The sequence below is a fragment of the Ictidomys tridecemlineatus genome, chromosome 1, assembly GCF_052094955.1.
Source record: "Ictidomys tridecemlineatus isolate mIctTri1 chromosome 1, mIctTri1.hap1, whole genome shotgun sequence".
Taxonomy (NCBI): domain Eukaryota; kingdom Metazoa; phylum Chordata; class Mammalia; order Rodentia; family Sciuridae; genus Ictidomys; species Ictidomys tridecemlineatus.
Genome location: NC_135477.1, coordinates 155,345,615 through 155,367,705, shown reverse-complemented (window position 1 = coordinate 155,367,705; position 22,091 = coordinate 155,345,615). Strand labels below are relative to the sequence as shown.

At 38.1% G+C, this 22,091-nt stretch overlaps 2 protein-coding genes across 5 annotated transcripts in view; both read left to right on the top strand.

The window, feature by feature from the left end:
* Positions 1 to 7,469, top strand: part of Zfp62 (ZFP62 zinc finger protein) — a 114,567-nt gene extending 107,098 nt beyond the window's left edge. The window contains exons 5-6 of one of the 4 annotated variants that reach the window (XR_013439093.1): positions 3,744 to 3,822; positions 4,806 to 7,469. The gene's annotated coding sequence lies outside the window, so the exon portion shown is untranslated. Of the gene's footprint in view, positions 1 to 3,743; positions 4,641 to 4,800 lie in introns of those variants that run through there. The other 3 variants (XR_013439092.1, XR_013439094.1, XR_013439091.1) reach the window with 3 other exon arrangements.
* Positions 7,470 to 17,476: 10,007 nt separating this feature from the next.
* Positions 17,477 to 19,348, top strand: LOC101954788 (olfactory receptor 2Y1). The gene has a single exon (XM_005340873.4). The coding sequence runs from the start codon at positions 17,477 to 17,479 to the stop codon at positions 18,413 to 18,415; it is 939 nt and encodes a 312-aa protein (XP_005340930.2). The 3' UTR covers positions 18,416 to 19,348.
* The last annotated feature ends 2,743 nt before the right edge of the window (positions 19,349 to 22,091 follow it).

The window sequence follows — 22,091 nt, the reverse complement described above, 5'->3', positions numbered from 1 at the left end:
ACCAAGGGCACACCAGGAACAGGCTGGCCCACTGTTACCTTTGGTTGCTTGAGTGGCACAAGGAAAATGGTTTGTAGGATTCTTGACAGAGACATATGATAGTCAAGGACCCCAGTGAAATTAGCCATGGCCACTTGGAAATTAGGGCTAAGCATAATGAGATTATTCACCTCTGAAGTTTCGAGAGGAGTTATGAGCCTATCTGGTTTTCCCCCCAGTGCTTGCAGTAGGAACCTTCTCAAAGAGGCAATCATCTGTGAGATGCCTTCCCTTGACTTTGGACTTTTCTTTTGCACCCATGATATAATATTGTCTGGTTCCTGCCAGATGACTCCAGTAGGAATCCCAAGAATTAGGCATACTATTGCCCAGACATCCTTCTTAGGGTCATAGCGTTTTACCTCCATGTTGCTTAGGGATGTATTAACCAATTCCAAAGCCTCAAGAGCTTCTGGGGTAACCTGTTAGGGGGAGTTTAAATGTGGGTCTCCCTTTAGCAAATTAAATAAGGGCCTCATTTTTTGAGTAGTGATCTTTAAAGAAGGTCTAAGCCAATTCAGATGCCCCAGGATAGTCGGCAATTGGTTCAAGGTAGGCTTTTCAGGAAGAGTGATATGAGGAGCCATATGCATAACTGCGCTTGGCAGGATGCAATGTCCTAAAAATTTTAAAGGGGTTCCTTTTGGATCTTTTCCAGGGCAATAGTCAATCCAAATTCATTGAGGTTGTCAATTGAAGCTATGAAAGCCTGTTGCAATATAGCCTCTTTCTCATGTGCTAAGAAAAGGTCATCCATGTAGTATACCACAACAAGACCTTTATATTGTTCAAGGACCCTGACAAATAGTGGGGCTGTTTTACATTCCTTATCCACTGAAAATGTTGTGCAGGCACCGAGTTATAATGACAGGTACCATAAACACAAAACTTTGACTATCAGATGGATGCAGTGGAATGGAGAAGAAACAGTTCTTTATGTCTGCTATGCAAATTTTATAGCCTTTTAGAATACATTGGGTCAATGGAAGCCGGGGCTGAGTGGTGCCCATCTTTTGCATAGTCTCATTTATGGCCCATAAATCCTGAAGTAATCTCCATTTGCCTATTGCCTTTTTTTTAAATATAAAAGATGAGGGTATTCCATGGACTATTAGAGAGCTCAATATGCCCAAAAGCTAATTCTCTTTTTACTAATTCCTGGATATGCTTTAACTTTTTTTGGGAAAGTGGCCACTGTTCAACCCATACTGGTTCATCAGAGAGCCATTGCAACCGTACCGGGAAAGGTGTTATAATATGAACAGTGGCCTTTAATATTGGGGGGCATATTAAATTCCCCTCTTAAGGTTGGATCTTTCAAATCTGTGTCTATTATGTTATCATAGAAGGCCTGGTCATCAATAGTGAGCACTGCTCCCACAGAGCCCAAGATCTCTGCCAAATAGGTTGTTAGGTATTCCTTCCACCACAAGAGGGCAGACGGTCCCTTGGTTGCCATCCCTATCTTCCCATGTCCAGCCCTGCTCTGCCTGCCAAGAGGAGGTTAGTCCTCCAATACCTGTAACATTGGACCCTGGTTTAGTGGCCCATGACTTGGTACCTCCTCTAACCTCAGCAACATTAAGTCAGCCCCTGTGTCCATCAACCTCTTGAAAATGTTCTTATTTATCTTTAGCATTGCCCTGGGTTTGTTGTTCTCACTAATAGGAATTGTGCACCATATTCCAGGACACCTTATATCCATTTGATTGGTTGTTTGTCTTTGTTTTTGTTTCCCTCTGTTTGGACCCTCCCTTGGTCGTGGGGCTAGGGGGTGACCCAAGAGGCGTTTAAAGGCTTTCCTGCACAGTGTTGGCTTGACCGACCAGTCTCTAGCCCAGTGCCATTTCTTCTTACGCTGTGGGCAGAGACTCGGTTTGTCCCCTCCTCTCCGAGAAGGGCAATCTCAAGAAAGATGCCTTTTTCCTCCACAGCTCCAGCACCCATCTGCTCTATTTGGTGATTCATGGACAGAGCTGAGAATACCAAGGCCATTAACATGGCCTGTTGGACTGATGTCCCTATATCTTAAGCGGCCCAAATCTAGTCATCCAGTGTGCCATTGCTACTGGCACCACTGATGCTCTGTGTTCCTTATTTAGTCTGTCCCAGATCAACTCCTTGGTTAAGACTGCCCTAGCTACTTTATGAGACACTTTCCCTTCTACCACCTTGTTTACTCTGTCAATAAACTGTGGCATGTCCTCAGTGGCTTTTTGCCTTAAGCCCTGTATAGAAACTGTACTTCCCCAGCTGTCAACTTCCTCCAGGCTCTCAGAGCACAGAGCCACACTTGATAAAAATAATTTGATGGACCTGTAGCCTGTACCACAGGGGAAATGTAGATTCCCTCTCCCTGCAAGCATGCATCTGGGAGGTTAATATTTGTGGTGTGGTTAGGATACCCCTACTGTTCACATTCATCATAGAAGATGCCTTCCACTTCAAAAATGTCACAGGCTCAATTGCGCTGGTTAGGTCTTTCCAGTCTTGGAGGCAATTAAGCTCCAGACTGAGTGATTCGAGCATTTGCTCTGCAAATGGCCTCTGGGTCCCATCCTCTTTTACTGCCTTCTTTAACTCCTTCAGGGTACCCAATGTGTGTGGATACCAAATAGCAAAGCTCTGTGGTGTGGGGCCATGTTGACTAGGAAGGCTTGCACTCCCTTACCCCACTTTTCATCTCTTATCTTACATAGATCTTCCAAAGGATCTCTGGCCTCCTGGAATGGGTTTCTGGGAGACCATGGCTTGGGCCTGTCTGGTGGCCTGGTCATTTCTAAGCTGTCATAGTTTCTTGCTGGCTTTGGTGTTGCCTCATAAGGAGGCAGTTGCCATTGACTTAAGGAAAGATATAATCTTTCCCTGTCAGTAGAAGGCACACTTGTGCCATTTGTGGTCACCTCTTCCTGCACTACGAAGGCTAATGGTACCAGTACCATTTCCTGCCTCTCTTCCTCCTGCGCCTGTGTAGTTGCTTGCTTTGGAGTAGATTCTCGCCCCTGCTTTCCTGTGCCTGCTGTGGTTGCTTACTTTGAGGTAGATTGTCATCCCCACTTTTTTCCTTTGCCTGTCTTTCACAGTCTCATCTTCCCTCAGGGCCATCATTATATGGAAAGGATCTATTGCAAGGCCCCCTAAACTTTGCTGAATGGCTGTCACAATAGAAAAAAAATGTAGTGGTAAAGTATAATCCTGTTTCACTTCAGCTTGCCACATATTTGCCATTATCTTGTCCAGTGACCTAGGTTCAAAAACATCAGCAGCACTTATCCATGGACTGGCATTAATCATAATATCCCAGAACTTCTGGGCTTCTCCCTTATTCAGGGTTAAACCTCTAGTATCTAAGAGAGTGTTCAGCACTTGCAGCTGTGAGTCTTTGGTGGAACTAGGCAGGTTCCCCATTTACCCTTCCTCACTACTCTGTCATAGGGCCACACCCTGTCTCATAGGCTGACCTCAGGTCCCTGTTTGGGACCTGCTGGGGGTGCCAGCTTCATGGGCTCTCTCTCATTCAGCAAGGGGGTCCATGGAACAGGGTAGAGGAGAGGGTGGCTGTGGAGTTGCTAATCAAGACCTCTGGAGACCAAGCAGGAAGCAGGTCTGATTTTATTGAGCAGTTACCATGTATATATACTCAGGCAGTAGCTAAGCAGATTACAGTCAGCCACCAATGCAATTTCTGCTAACTGTCCTCACAGCGACCAATCGAGGAGTGGGCCATGGAGCAAGTCCAGACACTGCAACACATGACCTCATGCCCAGGGCTGTGCCAATGGGGTAAGTGGTTTGCTGCTCACACACCTAGCATGGGGGAGTGGTTTGCCACTCAGATGCCCTTAAGTTATTCCATGTATGCAATACTCCATGAACTTGTCCCCATAGACAGTCACTGTGTGGGGTTAGCAGCTGCTGGAGATAAGTGTGGTTAGAAACTGGGTACCTGGCCATCCGGAGTTCCAAACTGGAAGTTGCCCCCACTAAAGATGGTGATGAAGGTGACTCAAGATGGAGGGATTTGGTTTTAGCAATGGAGTGTCTGGTTGGGTGGGGGGAGCCAGGCAATGGCATTGGATTATAAGTTCAGAGACTGGGTCTGTGTAGTGTAGTGTATGGTTTTGCTTGTCTTCCCAGCCTGAGTGAAGTTCCCCGGGGCTATAGCATGTAGGGGACTATCTTCTTTATTGCAGAGTCCCAAGATGGAGGCAACAGGAGAGCCCCACATTGGTTGATGGGGGTCCACACAGAAGTGGCAGCTGGAGATCTTGCACATAGGGAGCTGAATTTAGGATTTCTGCTTGGATGTGTGGTCAAAAGTTTTGTGCAGGTGCTGATGCTGATGGTCCCCACTCAGGTACCTGGTGGTTCTGTGTGGGTGAGAGACCTATTCTGAAGCTGAGGCCTGGAGCCCTGCACAGGCATGGTGACCATGATTCCTGTGCAGAAGCAGGAATATTGCTTGCAGAGAAGCAGTATTCTCACTTCTTGAGTCCCAGGTCACAGAGTGATACAGAATGCTGCCTTACCTCTGGCCCGCCATGTTGGATCCTTCCTACAAATCTTTTAGGAAAGTATAAGTATCCTAATAAAATAGAAAATATATAAGCAGATAATTCCAGAAGGAAATTGGAAATTGTGTGGAAAAATGCTTTACCTTACTTATAGTCAATGAAGTGTAAATTAAAATGTCAAAGAGGTATAGTTTTATACCCATCTAATAGGTAAGCATCTAAAAGCTGTTGTTTTCTTTTTTCTAAGGACAGAAACAAGATAAATTCCTGCAATTCAGGATATCTTTTATGTTGAAGATCCTCATCTCTCTGACCATGTGTGATGAACTATATAGAGAAATTCCTGCACATGGGCTTTAGAGCTATGTATAAATATGTTCACTGGCAGATTGTTCAAAGTGGCAAAACATTAGAAACACCCAGAGTGGTTTACTCTTCAAGAGCAATGATTAAACAGAGTTATATTATGTCATGAAATTCTATACAGAAACTGAAATGAATAAATTCCTCAAGCTCCACCCCCACCCCAGGGGAGATAAATCTTAGGAAAAGAGTGACAGCCATTTTCACTTATTTTGCCTGGATTTCTGTTCATCTTTACTGCCATATACTTTTATTTATTTATTAAAAAAGTTTGCAGTGCTAGGAATCTAATTCCAGGTCTCACCTAGAAAAGTGCTCTACCACTGAGCTACATTCCAAGCCCCTATATATAGGCTTGGATTTTCACCATTGGAATCAAAGACATTTTGTTTTAATTATAGTTTTCCAACTCTGCTACTTTTTTGTTCATGTACAATTTTTTAAATTATTCTGTTTGTAGTCTTTAAGTGACAGTGAGACTGTTATATATCTGTAAATGATGTTCAAGTTTCATCCAAGGCAAAAGAAAGGGTTACATCCTTTAGGTAGTCCTCATTTTTATTACCGTTATCTTTTTGTTATAATTTTCAGTCATATTAATTATATAGTGGGTTTTTCAGTGACATTTCCACATATGAACATATCATGCATAGAATGTATCTACCCTCCCTGCTACCATTTATTGCACTCCCCTCTTCAGTTGAGTTTAGAGGGATAGTGATAAAGAAAAACTTGTTATAATGATTACAGTCTATGAGTACCATTTAATCACTATCCTCATTACCAGTAGATTTTCAGTCTAAGTGTTATGAAAATTATAGGGAGTAAAATCACTTGTAGAAAATATCAATTTTTTTCCCCAGGATTTTGACATGTATGATTAACATCTTTATTTCCACCATATTAAAATATTTGATTTAATTTTGATGTTTCTTGAAATTACAGAAGTCAAAATGTGCACAAAAAATTCATATATGAATGTTTCATAGCAGTATAATTCTGATAGCCAAAAAATGGAAACAACCCAAATAACCACCAACAGATGAATGGATAAGGCAAAAATGATCTAATCATACAATGGGACATTCAGCCATAAAAAAGGATGGCATACTGCTAATTTTTGCTTCTACCTGGATGAACCTTGAAAGGATTATGGTAGGATAGAAGAAGACAGACTCAATAGACCATTCTAAGAATCTATTGAAATGAACTTTCCAGAAATGGTATATCTATAGAGTCAGATAGTACATCAGTGATTGCCTGGAGAGTTAGATATGGGAATGACAAGCAATTGCTAATGGGCATGACATTTTTGGATAAAAGAAATATTAAAAATGATGGATACATATCTCAGGGAAAATAATAAAAATAATGGGATTTCATACTTTAAATGTGTGAATTGTAGGATGTATGAATTATGTCTCAATAAGATGTTGAAAACATGGAGTATAACTTATTCTAATTAGGATCCCAGTCTCGTGGTTGTATATGATGTGACGTTTCACTTGTGGTATATTCATATATGTACATAGGAAAGTTCTGTCTGATTCATTCTGTCTTTCCTAATCCATTTCCCCTCCCTTCCCTTCATTCCCCTCTTTCTAATCCACTGAACTTTTATTCTTCTCTTCCTCTCCCACTTATAGTGTGTTACTATCCGCATATCTGAGAGAACATTCGACCTTTGTTTTTGGGATTGACTTATTTCAGTAAGTCCAGGTCCATCCATTAGCCAGAAAAAGTCATAAAGTCATTCTGTTTTTTTGACTAAGTAATATTCCAGAGGCTACAAGAAAATTTAACTTCCTTTTTGTAAAATGTATGCTGAAAAATGACTATGTGGCTTGAATGCATTACATGGATATTAAATATATGCAGTGATAGAACTTAAAAAATAAGATGTTAATTATATGGCAAAGAAAACTATTTATTATATGAAGAAAAATTCATCATTCTCCCCACCACCTTACCATATTCAAATCTCTTCATCTAATCGGCAGCGTAACCATGCATAGTTTGGGGTGAATCTTTCCATGCTTTTCTTTATGCTTGTATAGCCACACATATGCAAGCATGTAGTTTCCTCTATTTACATATTACATAAATAAAACAACACTACCAATGTCACTGTGAACCCTCTTAGCTCACTTCCTACTGGGTTTTAGAGACTGGTACTGGCACTGGGAAGTTGTGTACCTTGAAAAAAATTGTTTGAACCCTCTGTGCGTCAATGTCCTCTTATAAAACATGAATAAAAATGGTAACTACGACTCAAGGATTAATTGTGTTAATATGTGTAAGTTCTTAGAATAGTGCCTGCTACATTGTAAGCACTATATATATTTTAGATATTAGTTTTCTTTCTAGAAGTAGTTCATCTATGAAGACATTTCCCACCTTTTGGAAAAGAGCTCTCTTTTATAACTATTTTGTGACGTTTTTCTTAATTGTATGTAAAGTAAGATCTTGTAAGGTAATACTGTTTTAAATGTTTCTAATATATCCCTTTATAGTTTTATGCTTTCTGAATAAAAGGAGAGACCTTTAACGTTATACCTTGTGTACAATTATTTCAGGTAATGTTTCTCTCTTGTTTGATTTGGGATGTCTTTGTAGACAGATACATATTTTTTCCTTTATTTCAGGCAAAGAAAAGATACTAAATAAGTGTTATTACTGTAATACTAACTATCACAGAATGAATGTCTACCACAAGCCCGGCACTTCACATACATTGTGTATGCACAAACAGTGGTACAGGATAGATCACATTATCTTCATCTTACTGATAGGGAAACTGAGGCTCAAGAATATCAAGATAGTTGCTTGAGATCACAAAATTATGGCAGAGCAAGGATTTTCATATCATCTGAGCCTTTAATGGATACTGAAAAATTTTGAGTCTTGTTTTTTTATTTCTCAAGCATCTAGACTAGTATTCATTCCTCAATAAATAATTATAGAATGAATTAATAAAGAAATGCATTTAATTTTTTAATTTGTTGTGGACAATATCAGGGTATAATGAAATAGGGAATATTAATACATTTAGTGTAGTATATAAGAGAATTTTAAAGCATCAGACTTTTCATGAAGAAAATATATAGTTGGATCCATGATACATGTAAAAGAGACACAAACATTATTAGATGAAGGTTCCAGAGAAGGAAAACATTTGAATTGTGGTGATCATGGTGGCTCCAAGTGAGACATGAAATTTGATTTGATTGAAGGGTTGGTAGGATTGTAGTCAAAGTAGCAGGTGTGGGAAGAATCCCAGGCTACAGAGTCCACAAACAAGGGTGAACCTGTGTTCTGTACACACTGGATACATAAGTTTTGTTTGAGCAGAGTGAAGGGATGGAGAGAACTGAATACTGCAAGGCATATCTGAGCCAGTCAGTTGGTTCTAATCGTCACACTGGGTGGGGCCCAGAGGTCTCCAAGGCCAGTCATGATAATTCTTTCTCCACTGCTCTTGAAAAGATTGTGGCAGTGTCTACAGGGGACAATTGACAGTGTTCAGCCAATTCTCCCCTGTGGTAGGTCAGGAGGTGGTCTGATAACACACCAGCTTCTTTCTGTCTCAGCTGGATAGGGTGACTGAACCAGAGTGTAGAGGGAAGATGCTTCCACCTCCTAGGTTCTGAGCCTTAGCAGGCTCTCCTGTTGAAGGAGGGAACCATGTAGAAGCATGGTTTCTCCAGGACAAGACTCTGGTGCAAGCCCTCCACTCCACAGATGAAGTGAGGACCAAAGAGGAACACATCTGTCCCATCTCTAGATGCCACCAGTGTGAGATGGGTCTCACATCATCTTGAAGGCAATAGAATCAAGAGAGGTAAATGGAACAGTTTCCCTTGATAGAGCCCTGGGTGTGAGCTGACTTGGGGTGCCATTCTGGCTTCACAGTCTCTTCCAAAACTCAAATCCTATGATGCCATTGCTCTGTCATATAAAGTGTACACATCAGAACTAGGAGACCAAGAACTAAGTCATAGTCAGAGTTTTTACATATAAAGCAAGAAAGTAGTCTTGAAGGAGAGGACACCTCCTGCAAGTTGGCAAGAATCCATTGTATTGAGACAATGCTCTGTGTGAGGAGTGATAGTTAAAAATGAAATTTGTTAAATTTAGCCTTTGGATGTTAACTGTTGACTAGACTCCCACTGTGTTTTTCTGGTTCTACACTGGAAAACATCAGTGTACTATTAATAAGTATTTAATAGAAGAGTTGTGAAGATAAATACTCAGGGAAATGTTGGAGATTGTGTGACTTCTACATGAAAGTGATGGGAGGGCTGGGGATGTGGCTCAAGCGGTAGTGTGCTTGCCGCTTTGGTGCCTAGTTAGATATAGTAGTGTGTTCAGTTCTCTGAAAACTAATAAGAGAGCTACATGTACAAGCATAACAGGGGAAAGGAACATTCAAATCAAATTGAAGGATGGATGTTCTAACAGTGAAGGTAATTAATAAGGGTTTGTAGAATCCCTGCTTCACTCAGACAGAAGATTAAAAACTTCTGGATTAAATGTGGCTCCATTATAGTCACACAGTACCATTGAATCAGTGAATTATGAAGGATATAGTACAGGATATTTATTTTCAAGAAGTTTATTATTGGCTGGGGGTGTAGATAGTGGTCACATGCTTGACAAGCACGCAAAGGGCATGGGTCTGATTCCCAGCACTGCAATAAATAAAGGTTTACTACTTACAGAAATTTTGCACAGACATAGATTCACATACTTAGACATAAAAACACAGAGATGAACACAGGCAATCACTGATCTTTGTAATGCAGACAAGATAATCAATAGTATGAAATACGCAAATATCAAAACGCTTGGTTTTCTTAAGGAAATTAGGAGTAAAGACTTAAATTTTTGAAAGACAATTTAAGAGAAGTAAAATATAGGATATAAGTGTTGAGTGTGGTGCTTGATATCATCAAACTCAATATTCTTGGTAATGGGGAAATATTTTTATAGATGGGCTCACTGCAGGGTCCATCTTCCTTCAGGAAGTCCAAATTTCAGCCTCTCAATGAAAAGGAAGCTTTCAAGTGACCAGAATATCACTTCCTTTCTAGGCACTGTATATTTAGACTAATTTTTCTAAGTTTTATTTTCAGCCACATTCTGTTTTCTTGTAAATCTCACCAGTTTGTCCTCGTTTGGGTCTTTGAAGAGGAACATAACAAATTACTATTCTTTCCATGTAACAGATCTTTAAGCATGAATATAAGCTTTCATGTCTGTCCTTAAGCATTCCTAGGTCTAATATAAAATGTACAGTGAAAACACCTATTTTTCAAAAACATTTTTAGAAGACTTATTGGTTTCATTGTCCTTTAAGTCTATATATTTTGTAAAGGTTTTAATTTAAGCCTTTGACTAGAACTTGAGAAATCCTCAAATTCAATTTGACTATGGCAAAGTGTTGGCCATCATACATTTATTTAGGTGTGAAGTTGCAGACAAATTATTTGAAAACAGAAATAGCTGCTATAAAAACAGGAAACATTAAGAATCAGTCACATATCTTTATCATTTTTTTCCATCACCAGAATGACAGATTTGGAAAATATTTAAGAAAATGGTCATTTTGAATTTTCACTTAAGGAATATGGAACCTAGAAAAGGTTGCATGGCACGACTGTTTTCTTTAGTATATGGAGTATCATCATTTGAAAGGAGATTTGGGTTTATCCTGTGTGCTCTCCTATTGAGATCTTCCCCACCCTTCCAGCTATATGCACTGGGACTGTTCATATGAGACCTAATGGTGCTCATTCCCTGAGCCATCTTGACCAATGCTTGGCTTGCCTTCTGGTCCAACCCTCTTGGGGTATGAGATACAGGGCTGGGAATATTGTATGGGATCTACCAAAACCCTACTGAAGGGTCCATCTGAGATATAATGTGCAACAGTTCTTACAGATGAAAAGACTCCCAGGGAGTTTATAAATAAGAAGAGTTTTCCTTCCATGATTACCAGATGTGGGCATGAGGCAGACCCCACTAGCGAGTCCAAGGAAAGGTGGAGGAAAGCTCTACGAGGGGACTGGAAAATGGTCATCACTGTAGGAACTGGTTTCTCAGTGTCAGAGATGTGCCCAGTGCAGGGAGGGTGAGGTTGACTGTACTGAATACAGAGTCACAGGTATCAGTCTTGGGAGAAGTTTAGTGGGACACTTCATTTGGAGATATATATATATATATAAACTTTTTGGAGATAATTCCATTTTCAGCAAGTCCTTAAATTTTAGTACACATCCTTCAAACAAGGGGGTTATAATCAGACAGACAAATGTCAAGTTCTTGGTTTGGCAGAAGAAACTCCATATGATGGAGCAGGGATAGAAAAAACTTTCAACTAGAGAGTACATAATGTTGGGCCTTGTTCTTGCACATCACTTTCTGGATAAAAACACTAGATTCCAAGGACACAGGACTACTTCCCACATCCCACTTTGTAAATGGGAATAAAACACTATTGAAAAATGGAATGCTTTCACAATGACTTGCTAAGGAGCTTGTGCAGGTATATGCCCACAGTCTCAGGGACATATTGAGCAATTTTATGAGCCAGTCATTGTTCTAAACATGAAGCATAAATTTGTGAATATGAGAGACCAAGCTCTGTCTCTGTAAGCTGCAGAGTGATGTGATAAGGAAATAATCAAATTTGAAATTAAGATAAACATAATAAATTGCATGTGGGAAATTACAGTGCCCCATAGGAGCATATAGCAAAGGACATAGCTTAGACAATAGATGTTAAATAATATTTCTTTTAGGAGATTTTTTTGACCTCTGCATTATTGACATTTTTTGGGCTAGTGCATTTTTGGGTATGTGTTAGGATTGTGGTGGGATAGTATATTTTGTGTAATATAAAATGTGCAACAATATTCTTGGCCTTGATATACTAGATGCCAATTGTTCCAGTGAAAATTGTCTGCAGACATTGACAAATATCTCCTGAGGGTCATCTCACCCCTGTTAGAGAACCTCTGTCTTAAATGAAGTGATATGGAAGATATAACTTGAACCAAAGTGTAGTTATTGGCAACTGATGGCTAGTTTTCTGGCTTGGCAAATTGAGTAATTATGGTGCCCTTCCCTCATAGAGCACAGAGGAGGAAAAGGAGTTTTGAAGGGTAAGAGGGTGAGTTTAGTAATGGACCCCAGGGGTCTTTTAAGGGGAGATGTCCAGCAAGCATATGGTGTTTAACCAGTAGGTTTTATTATTCAGGCAAGATGAGGTAAACAGACCATAAAATGATTGCCATTTAGTAGTTTATTATGAGGCTGATTTTGTAGTTCAGTGGTAGAGCACTTGCCTAGCATGTGTGAGGCACTGAGTTCAATTCTCAGCACCATAAATAAATAAATAAATAAAAGGTTCATCAACGACTAAAAAAGAAACTATCCTTTAAAAATAGTTTATTACTTATGACTTCTAAGAAAATGGGGCAAGGCATATAATGAAGCACCAGGTGGGTTAGCAACAGGGGGAGTAAGGGAAAATGTGAACAAGAGTCTCTACTATGGTTTCTGCAATATGGAACTGGGCAGGTAGAGTAAGCAGGCTTAAAACTAGTGAGCTTGAATATTTTCAACACTCTTTGGGATATAAAAACTGTCTTTACTTGTCTGGTCAAGGCAAGTACAGGGTGTGAGATCCTGACTGAAACCAAATAAAGTGGTGCTTGGAATAGGATTTCTGGATTGGTAGTTTGTATATGAAAGGACTGCTTTCATGAAAGTCTCTTACTATCTTTAGGAATTGCTATCCCTGAGATAGAAGTTTCTTCTATGATCATCAAGACCTCTAAATGTCAAAGCATTTGAATTGCATAAAATAAAAAGACATAATTTAGTGCAAATGCATTATAGAAGTCTGAAGTCCAAGTGAGATTGGTGATGGAGACATACATTTGAGGATTATCAACACAGTGACTCTGTGATGCAAGCTCCCTGGAATGAGTGACATTTTCCAGTAAGGTTCCTTTAGAAGGTAAGAGAAGAAGGTTTAGGATGGAACCCTGAAGAGGAACCTGTCATGAAAAGGATGTACAGAGAAAGAGGAGCATCTTAGGGACTGAGGGATGACCAAAGAAAGAGGAGGATATCCAGGAAGGTGAGGGAAGATGTTTTGTGTAGAAAGGGATGGAGTCAACATGTAAAATGCTATGACAAAGAAGAAAACGGAAAATATCCACTGAGTTTTCTTATAAAAGTAGAGAGGGCAAAATTCATATAGAAGGGGGTTGAGGACTGAGTGGGAGAGGAAGTGGTAGAAACATTGAGCAAAGGCAACTCTTTTAATAAGGTAATCTATGAAGAGGAAGAGACATAAGAGAAACTAAAAGGGGACATAGTAGGAAAGATTTATTTTTTTTTTTTTGATGGCAGAGGCTTGCTCATAGCTCACTTCTGTTGGGAAAGAGTAAGTAGAGAGAGAAAAATGTTAAAGACACATTAGAAAAACTGTGAATATTTGGTAAGACTGATTTAAATGCTCATATTATTCTTTTCAGAATTATTTATTAATCTGATAGTAACACCACTATTATTGCACTGTCACTACTGGAAACTGTAGAGAACTACATTCTTCCAGAATTGAGTAGATGTGAGAGTTCTAATAAGCGATACAAAATGATCAATATGATGACTCAAAGAGTACAAGATACATGATGATGAAAGTAGGGAGCTGATAGAAATATGGGGGTAAAAGATTATGGATGAGAAAATGAGGCAGGGCTTCATTAAAAAAGTTCTTGGTTTGAAATTCGGTACATAGGAGTCATGCATCAGATGGTGTGAAGGGCTATAAGGAAATGATCTGTTTGTTCTCTCCAAAAAAGAGAGGCAAATGTCCTGTATTATTATTTTGCTAAGTCTGAGCTTGTTTTCTTGGTGAAATTCAGGGTCCAATGGACACTGTTATCATTTAGATCTGAATTATTCCCCAAAAGCCCATATGTTGAAGGGCTTAGTCCCTAATGCTTCAATTATCTATCAGTAGGGCTTTTATGAAACGTTTGGAGAATGAAGGCTCTATCCTCATCATGGGATTAATTTGCTTGATAGGTTCATAATTTGAACGGAGTACAGAGAGGTGGTGGAAACTGTAGGCAGCTGGGACATGATTGGAGGAAGTATGTGGTTTGCCCTATATTTTGTATCTGGACCCTTCTCCCCTCCCCTCCCCTCTTCTCTTTGTCTCCATCCTAGAGAGTGTCTCTTTCTCGTAATGTTTGTCTCACCTGAGGCCCAGAACAATGGAGCCAGCTGTCTGAAACTCTGAATCTGTAAGCCAAAATAATCCTCTTCTCCTCCGAGTTGTTTGTGTCAGATATTTTGGTCACAGTGATGGAAAGCTGACTAACACAGGCTGTTGACTTTTGTCATCTCATTTTTTCTTCTGTTTTTTTTTCCTTCTTTTGTAAAATAAATTTTATAATGCATATTTAAGGTATAAAACATGATGTTATGACATACATATTAAATAGTGAAATAGTTACTATGAGGAAATGAATCAATCTCTATGCCATCATCTACAGTTTCTTATTTTTCTTTGTTTATGTGGCAAGAGCAGCTTAAATATATATTTTTTAGCATGAATCCCAAATATGGCACCATTTTATTACCTATATTCTTCCTGTTATCATTAGATCTCTAGACTTTTTCATTTTAAATATCTTCTACTTGTATTCTTTGATACATATTCTCTATTCCCCCTTCCCAGCTCATTTCTGGCAATGATGTTTGTTATTTTTTAATATCTACTTTTCTTTTACATAACACATAGAAGTGAGATCATGCATTTTTTGTTTTCTGCTTCTGTCTTACTTCCCTTATACAATGTATTCTAGTTTCATCCAAAATTGTAGCAATGACAAAATCTTCTCATCTTATCCATTCTGAGTTGTTTTTATGCATGGTATGAGATAAGCTCCAATTTCATTCTTTTGCATTGGAAATTTATAGTCTTCAATTTATGGATGAGAATATCATTTCCTCATTATGTCCTCTTAATGCCCTGGTGAAAAATTAGCCATATATGTTAGAATTTATTTCTGTTCAAGTCTTTTATTCTACTGGTCTAGTGTTTAGCTAGTTTGTGTGTGTGTTTGCTGATGCTACACTGTTTTGATTACTGTTGTTTATAATAAAATTTTAAATCAGAAGATGTGATACTTTTGACTTGGCTTTTTTCCCCCTAGGAATTGTTTTGGTTATTTGGGCTTGTCTTTTGGTTTTTATGAATGACTGTCAAATTTACAAGTCTCAAGTCTTCCAATCCATATTTGTCCAATGGAGGTTTGAAAGCTAAATTTAATTCTCCCAGTTCAAAGATATCTCATCATCATATCTACCATAATTGCCATGTATTGTTTTACAGATCTAGGTTTCAACATAATGAAATTCCTTTGGATTATAGTTCTATTGTTTATCATTTCAATTATAGTTATAAGCATTTGTTCAACTTCAAATATATGAAGCATATCTATATGGCATTATAAATATTATTGGTGAACATATAGAGCAGGAATGGTTAACAGTCTTGTGGTACTAAATGACAAAAAGTGCAGGTGTATTAATTTTTTAATGCTACACAGGAAACAAATATTTCTGGGGCATTTATGTGCACAGGACATTGTGTCTCAGGGTAGGTAATGCATTCATTAATTCATTCAACAATATTTGCCAAGAGCTGCCCTGGAAGATGAAAATATTATGATGAATAAATTCAGCAGATCTAGTTGCATGGAACTTAAAGATTAATTATAGAGGAAGACAAGTGTTAAAAGTGAGAATAGCTCTTTTATTTTTGGTAAGTTACAGAATGTATCATATTATTTAGTCCCAAACTAAGTAAAATGGTTCATTTTCTTTGTTTTCAGGTAAGTAAGTTAAGACTCATAGAAATAAATTTTTCAAAACAGATGGCTCATCTGTCAGGGGTAGAATTGATTGGTTGGGATCTGGTATGTACACTAAGGCTGTTTTAAGGAAAAAAAACAGCTTTGGAGTATTGGTGAAGTTACATATGAATTAACAGTTTTTATAATAAATTCACATTTCATTTAACTTTTCCATAAGGTCCTCAAGGATAGTCTCCAAATTCATCATCATTGATCCAGCATTGATCCATTGATGATGATCTTCTAGTTCAGTAAATTTGGCATTAGAGGAATCAGCTAGTTAGGAAAAGATATTTCATATTGAGCAGAAGCCAGACTTTTTTTAATCACCAGTTTCCTGCTTTACTTTTTGATATATTTTCATATGAAATAATTGGATTTTTACCACAAGAAAGATCAATCTTTCAAGGAAGGCAATTTTGATGCATACCCCACTTCAGTAGTTCATCAAAATGTGTTATATGTTAGTCTGCAAGTTTCTTGGAGGAAGTGAACTGCCATGAGATTTGATGGAGGGTCAAATGTTTCATGCAAAAAAAATTTATCTGAGAGCTACTATGTGGCATGAATGAAAGTAACATCACCATATCTTAAGTACCATAAAAATGCTTTTAAATACTTTTAAATTACTTTTAAATACAATTTGTTTTCTACCACTCAACTTAAAAAGGGACAGAGAAAAGAATATTAGTGATTGGCCAAGTACTAGAAAGAAAATTCACAAAGAGAGCTATGTTAGAAAGGAAAGAATAGCTTTTTCTGTGCAGTTGAAATATGAGATTTATTAGCTGAAGAAGTGGAAGGAGGGGTATTCAAGGTGTGATGGATAACACATTATATGGAGTATATCTTCTGTTAATTGTTCTTTTTTCCTCCAGAGTCTTGAATCAACACTCTTCTCAGTCCTATGTGACAGGTGTCAGCTGGTCATGAGAAGGGCAGCAGGATAGGTGCACTGGCTATGATATCCCAGCAGAAGGTAGCTTATCAACACCCACAGATCAAACTCACAATTACACTCTTTTTTAAAAAAATTTTAAAATGGACACAATACCCTTATTTTATTTATTTTTATGTGGTGCTGAGGATTAATCCCAGTGCCTCACACATGCCAGGCAAGTGCTCCACCACTGAGCCACAACCTTAACCCCAGTCTGATTAATTCTTGATTAAAATCTGAAATAAGATACCCTACAAAAAGGACAGGGGCAAAAGATAACAACAGAGAATAATAATGCTGCATTTTTACATGTTAGATATTTAAAATGAATTTCTACATTACTACATTTTGTCTTAAACTCAGTGCAATGAGGAGGGAAAACACCATCTCTATTTTTAGGCAAAGATGTAGCAGATCCAGAGGACTGGGTGACCTGACCAAAGAAAAAACAGACAGCAAGACTATGGTTGAAACAATAATGCCAGCATTCCTGACCTAGTGATTTGCAGTACAAAGAACAGAGTAAGAGTAGAAGACTGGTCAGAAATGAACTAAATAGAAAAACAGAAAATAGAAAGCATGATTTTGTAGCACTGAGGGAATATTGTAAAATATTTTTAATTCATTTTCTTCATAGAGGACATTGAATTTTCTTCTATTATTTGTGCAGGGGAAAGGCTATGGGAAGTTTCAACACCAGTTTTGGAGAGGGCTTCATTTTGGTGGGCTTCTCAGATTGGCCTCAACTGGAATTCATCCTTTTTATCTATATTTCACTTTTCTACTCCCTAACTCTCATTGGAAACACCACCATCATTGTACTCTCACAACTGGACCCTCGACTGCACACACCCATGTACTTCTTCCTCTGCCACCTCTCCTTCCTGGACCTCTGTTATACCACCAGCACTGTGCCCCAGCTGCTGATCAATCTTTCTGGACTGGACAGGACCATTAGCTATGGACGGTGTGTGGCTCAGCTCTTCTTTTACCTTGCTCTGGGCTCCACTGAATGTGTGCTTCTGGTGGTGATGGCCTTTGACCGCTATGCTGCTGTGTGTCGTCCACTCCACTACACAGCCATCATGAACCCCCTTCTCTGTCACTCCCTGGCTATTGCTGCCTGGGTGGGAGGTCTCATGAACTCTCTGATTCAGACAAGCCTCATGATGGCCATGCCTCTCTGTGGCCTCCATTATCTGAACCACTTCTTCTGTGAGATGCTTGTACTCCAGAAGTTGGCTTGTGAGGACACAGGAGGCACAGAGGCCAAGATGTTTGTGGCCCGAGTCATAATCATTGTTGTTCCTGCAGCACTGATTCTAGGCTCCTATGCACACATTGCTCAGGCAGTTCTGAGGATCAAGTCAATGTCAGGGCGCAGAAAGGCTTTTGGGACATGTGGGTCCCACCTCCTTGTGGTTTGTCTGTTTTATGGCTCAGCCATGTACACATACCTCCAACCCACAGGCAGTTACTCTGAGAGCGAGGGAAAATTTGTTGCCCTTTTTTATACTATCATCATCCCTATGCTCAATCCTCTGATCTATACCCTAAGGAACAAGGATGTGAAGGGAGCTCTGTGGAAGGTATTGGGGAGAGGCAGAGACTCTGGGTAACAGAAGAAAAGAGGGTTAGTAGTAACATTTCTTGTCAACAGTTCTCTGATATGGAGTCCATCCTGCTTCTTGTAGAGTAGTTAGTGTGTAGAAAATAGTTCTCAGTTGGCCCTGGTTTTTATTGCTTTCCTTGTTTGGAAGTTTGAAGGGGAGATCTCTTGAGATGTTTACTTGCTATGGTCACTGTGCAGTGGGGAGTAAGTGCTGATTTGTATCACCACTTTTTAAGGGAATGAGATGGGAATAGGGTGGATCTTGACCACTTATGCAGAATAAGGTTGGGTTCTTGGCGTGTCTGAACGTCAGAAAAGGATCAATTTAGAATGACCACACTTTTACCAACAGCCAGATTCTGACATGGTGCCATATATGGCACCATGACAAAGTCATAGGACATAAGTTCACCCCGATGTTCTAATTTTTTGTGACTCTGGCCATAATCATTCATATCTCAAGGCCTGTTTAAAAAGTCTCTTACAGTTGTTCCCCTTCTGTGATACTTTGAGCAAATAATTTTAAACAGCCACTTCATGAAACAGACCTGCTGTCATTTACCCATTGAAGAAAGAGGTAATGTCAATTGACCATCACTGCATAAAGGGAGAGAGCAATAGCTTATCAGCCTCACCAGAGTCTCAGTCAGGCTGCTTGGTGTCATGCTGCATGGAGAAGAAATTTGCCATGTAAGATAGAAGAGAACAGAGAAGAAATGAGTATACAAATAATGAACTAATAAGAGAAATTTTAAAATAAAAAAGTTCATGCTGTACTCAATTGGAAGAAAATCATATAGAAAAAAATCATTATTTCAAAGAGAGTTATAAAATAAATAAAAAGCAAAATAAAAGATTTATAAATATTTATCATTTGACATGGATCTGAATGTTCATTTCTGGGCTTTTCTATATTTCATATTTCTACATATGCATTTCATGGTGGTAACCCACATTCCTACCACTCATTTAATTCCATGTACTTAAATGAGGGTTTCATAACAAAAAGTGTAAGTATGTTTGTTATAAGACCTTTTGCAGTTTTCTCAAATTTCAATTTGATTCAATCATCTTTTACTTCAATTACAATAATATTTGCCTAATATTTGAAAACTTGTTTTGTGTAAGTTGTCATTAATTCTATAACAACATTGAGTTATATTCACTGCCTATTCATTATGAAGTTAAGGTTCAAAAGTTTTAAATAATTTACTCAAGTTTAAATAGAAAATAAAGTGCAAAGGCAAGGCCCAGGCTTCTGCAATCCCAAACAAACCCTTAGCATAACATGCTGCCAGTTCTATTTTCTGAGAGCAAATGTCATAATGATTGAGATTAGGAAGAAATGTTGGAGAGGTGAGCAGGATGCCAAGATGGTACAATGAAGAAAGGAGTTCTCATTAGCAAATGGTTTTTAGAAAACTGGCTCTCTTCTTGCGATGGATGAATTTAGATTCTTATCTTATGACATATATAAGATTAAAAGATATCAAATACCTAAACATAAAATGGAAAACTATGAAACTCTTAGAAAAAGACACAAGGAAAAATCTTGGTGACATTTCATTTGGCAATGATTTCCTGCATATTGCACTAAAAGCATGGGTAGCATTAGTTAAACTGGATCTACAGGGCCCTGTCAAAATTAAAAACTTCTGTACATCAAAGGACACAATCAACAGAGTGAAAGGGCAAAGTACTCAATGGGAGATCACTGGGTACTTCCAAATCACATATCTACTAATATATAAAGGCCATCTACAACTCAACAACAACAACAACAACAAAATTAATAACATCGCTAAAAAGAATGTTCAGAGGAGTTAAAGAGACATTGTTCTTAAAAAGCTACGTGAATAGTGTATGAAAAGATGCCAACATAAAAAATCATTAGGATCATGCAAATCAAAACCACAAGCACAATCTACTTATACCCATTAGGTTAAATACTATTTAAAAAACTAAACATAAGAAGGATTGTGAGAAAATGGAAAAATTGAAACTCCTCATGTACTCTTGGAGGGAAGGTAGATTGGTATCATCTCTATAGAAAACAGCATGGAGTTTCACAAAATAAATAAATGAAAGTAGAATTACCATAGGATCCAGCAATTTTTATTTCCGAGTCTATATCCAAAATAATTGAAAGCAGGATTTCAGAGATTTGCTTGCATACCCATGGTATTAGTTTCTTTATAGACAGGACCAAAGAGAAAGAGAAAGGTGTGTGGGTGAGAGACAGACAGGTATGAAGGCATTCATCAAAGGAATTTGCACATGCAATTTTGGAGGATGAGAAGCCTCACAATAGGCCACCTGCAAGCTGGAGACCCTGTAATGCCAGTAGGAGAGCTCAGCTCAAGTCTGAGAGTCTCCGAACTAAGGAAATCAATGTGTAACTTTCATGCAAAGGTGAAGTCCTAAAAACTGAGGACTGTGAGTCCAAAGGCTAAGATGGCTAGAATCCTAGTATCCAATGGCAGAAGAAGATGGGTGTCGAGAGAGAGAGAGAGAGAGAGAGAGAGAGAGAGAGAGAGAGAGAGAGAGAGAGAGAGAGAGTCACTTTCCTCTGCTTTTTAAACTATCCTGGTTCCTAGCTAATTAGATGGTAGCTGCTTATATTGAGAGCAGATCTTCCCAACTAGTTTCACCAACTGACATGCCAATATACTCTGGAAATACTCTCATATATCCAGAAATAATGCTTTACCAGTTCTCTATATATTTCTTAATCCAGTTAACTTGACTGTCATATTCATTGTCACGGCAGCATTATTCACAATAGCCAAAAGGTGGAAGCAACCTCAGTGTCCATCTACCAATGAATGAATGAATAAATTGTATATATTATATATATATAATATCTCATATATATTACATATATAATTTCTCATATATATACATACACAAATACATATACACATACAGTGGAATATTATTTAGCATTAAAAAAGGAAATTCTGACACATGCTTCAGTAGAACTTTGGTAGAACTTTGTGAACTATAAAGCATAAGCTAAGTTAAATAGCCAGTCACAATAGCCAAACACAAATTCTGTATAATTCTACTTATATGAGTAGAGTAGTCAAATTCATTAGATGTAGAAAGTAGAATGGCAGTTGCCAGGGAGTAGAGAAGATAGGGGCTTGTTTAATGAGTATAGAGATACAGTTTTGCTGGATTAAAAAAGTTCTGGAGAGCTGATGTATGACAATGTGAATGTACTTAGCACTATTGAACTATATACTTAAAATGATTAAGATGGCAAATTTTACATTATGTGTATCTCACCGCAATTAGAGAAAAAATGTAAAATTAGTAACATTCAGAATGCCAATAATAATCATGTAGAAAATGTCATAGAAGAAATTAGCATGGCCTCAATGGATAAAATCACAAAACATTTGTAAAGAAGATAAAAAAATCTAAATGATACTGAAGATCTACATATTCATATATGGAATAAACTATACTATATAAATTCCTATTTTACTCAGACTAATTCTAATTACTTCCTGATACAATTCTAAAAACATCCAAACAGGGCCTCTTGTAGCATTTGAATAGTTACACTCATGGAAAAAGTAAAGAGTATTCTTAAAAAAAACTTTGGAGACTTGGGCTATAAATTATGCAATTACTATAAATCTAAAAATGAAGACAAAGGTATTACTGAAAGGAAC

Bases quoted from the DNA above. Each gene is read 5' to 3' on its own strand.
- LOC101954788 (XM_005340873.4), top strand. From the start codon at position 17,477: ATGGGAAGTTTCAACACCAGTTTTGGAGAGGGCTTCATTTTGGTGGGC.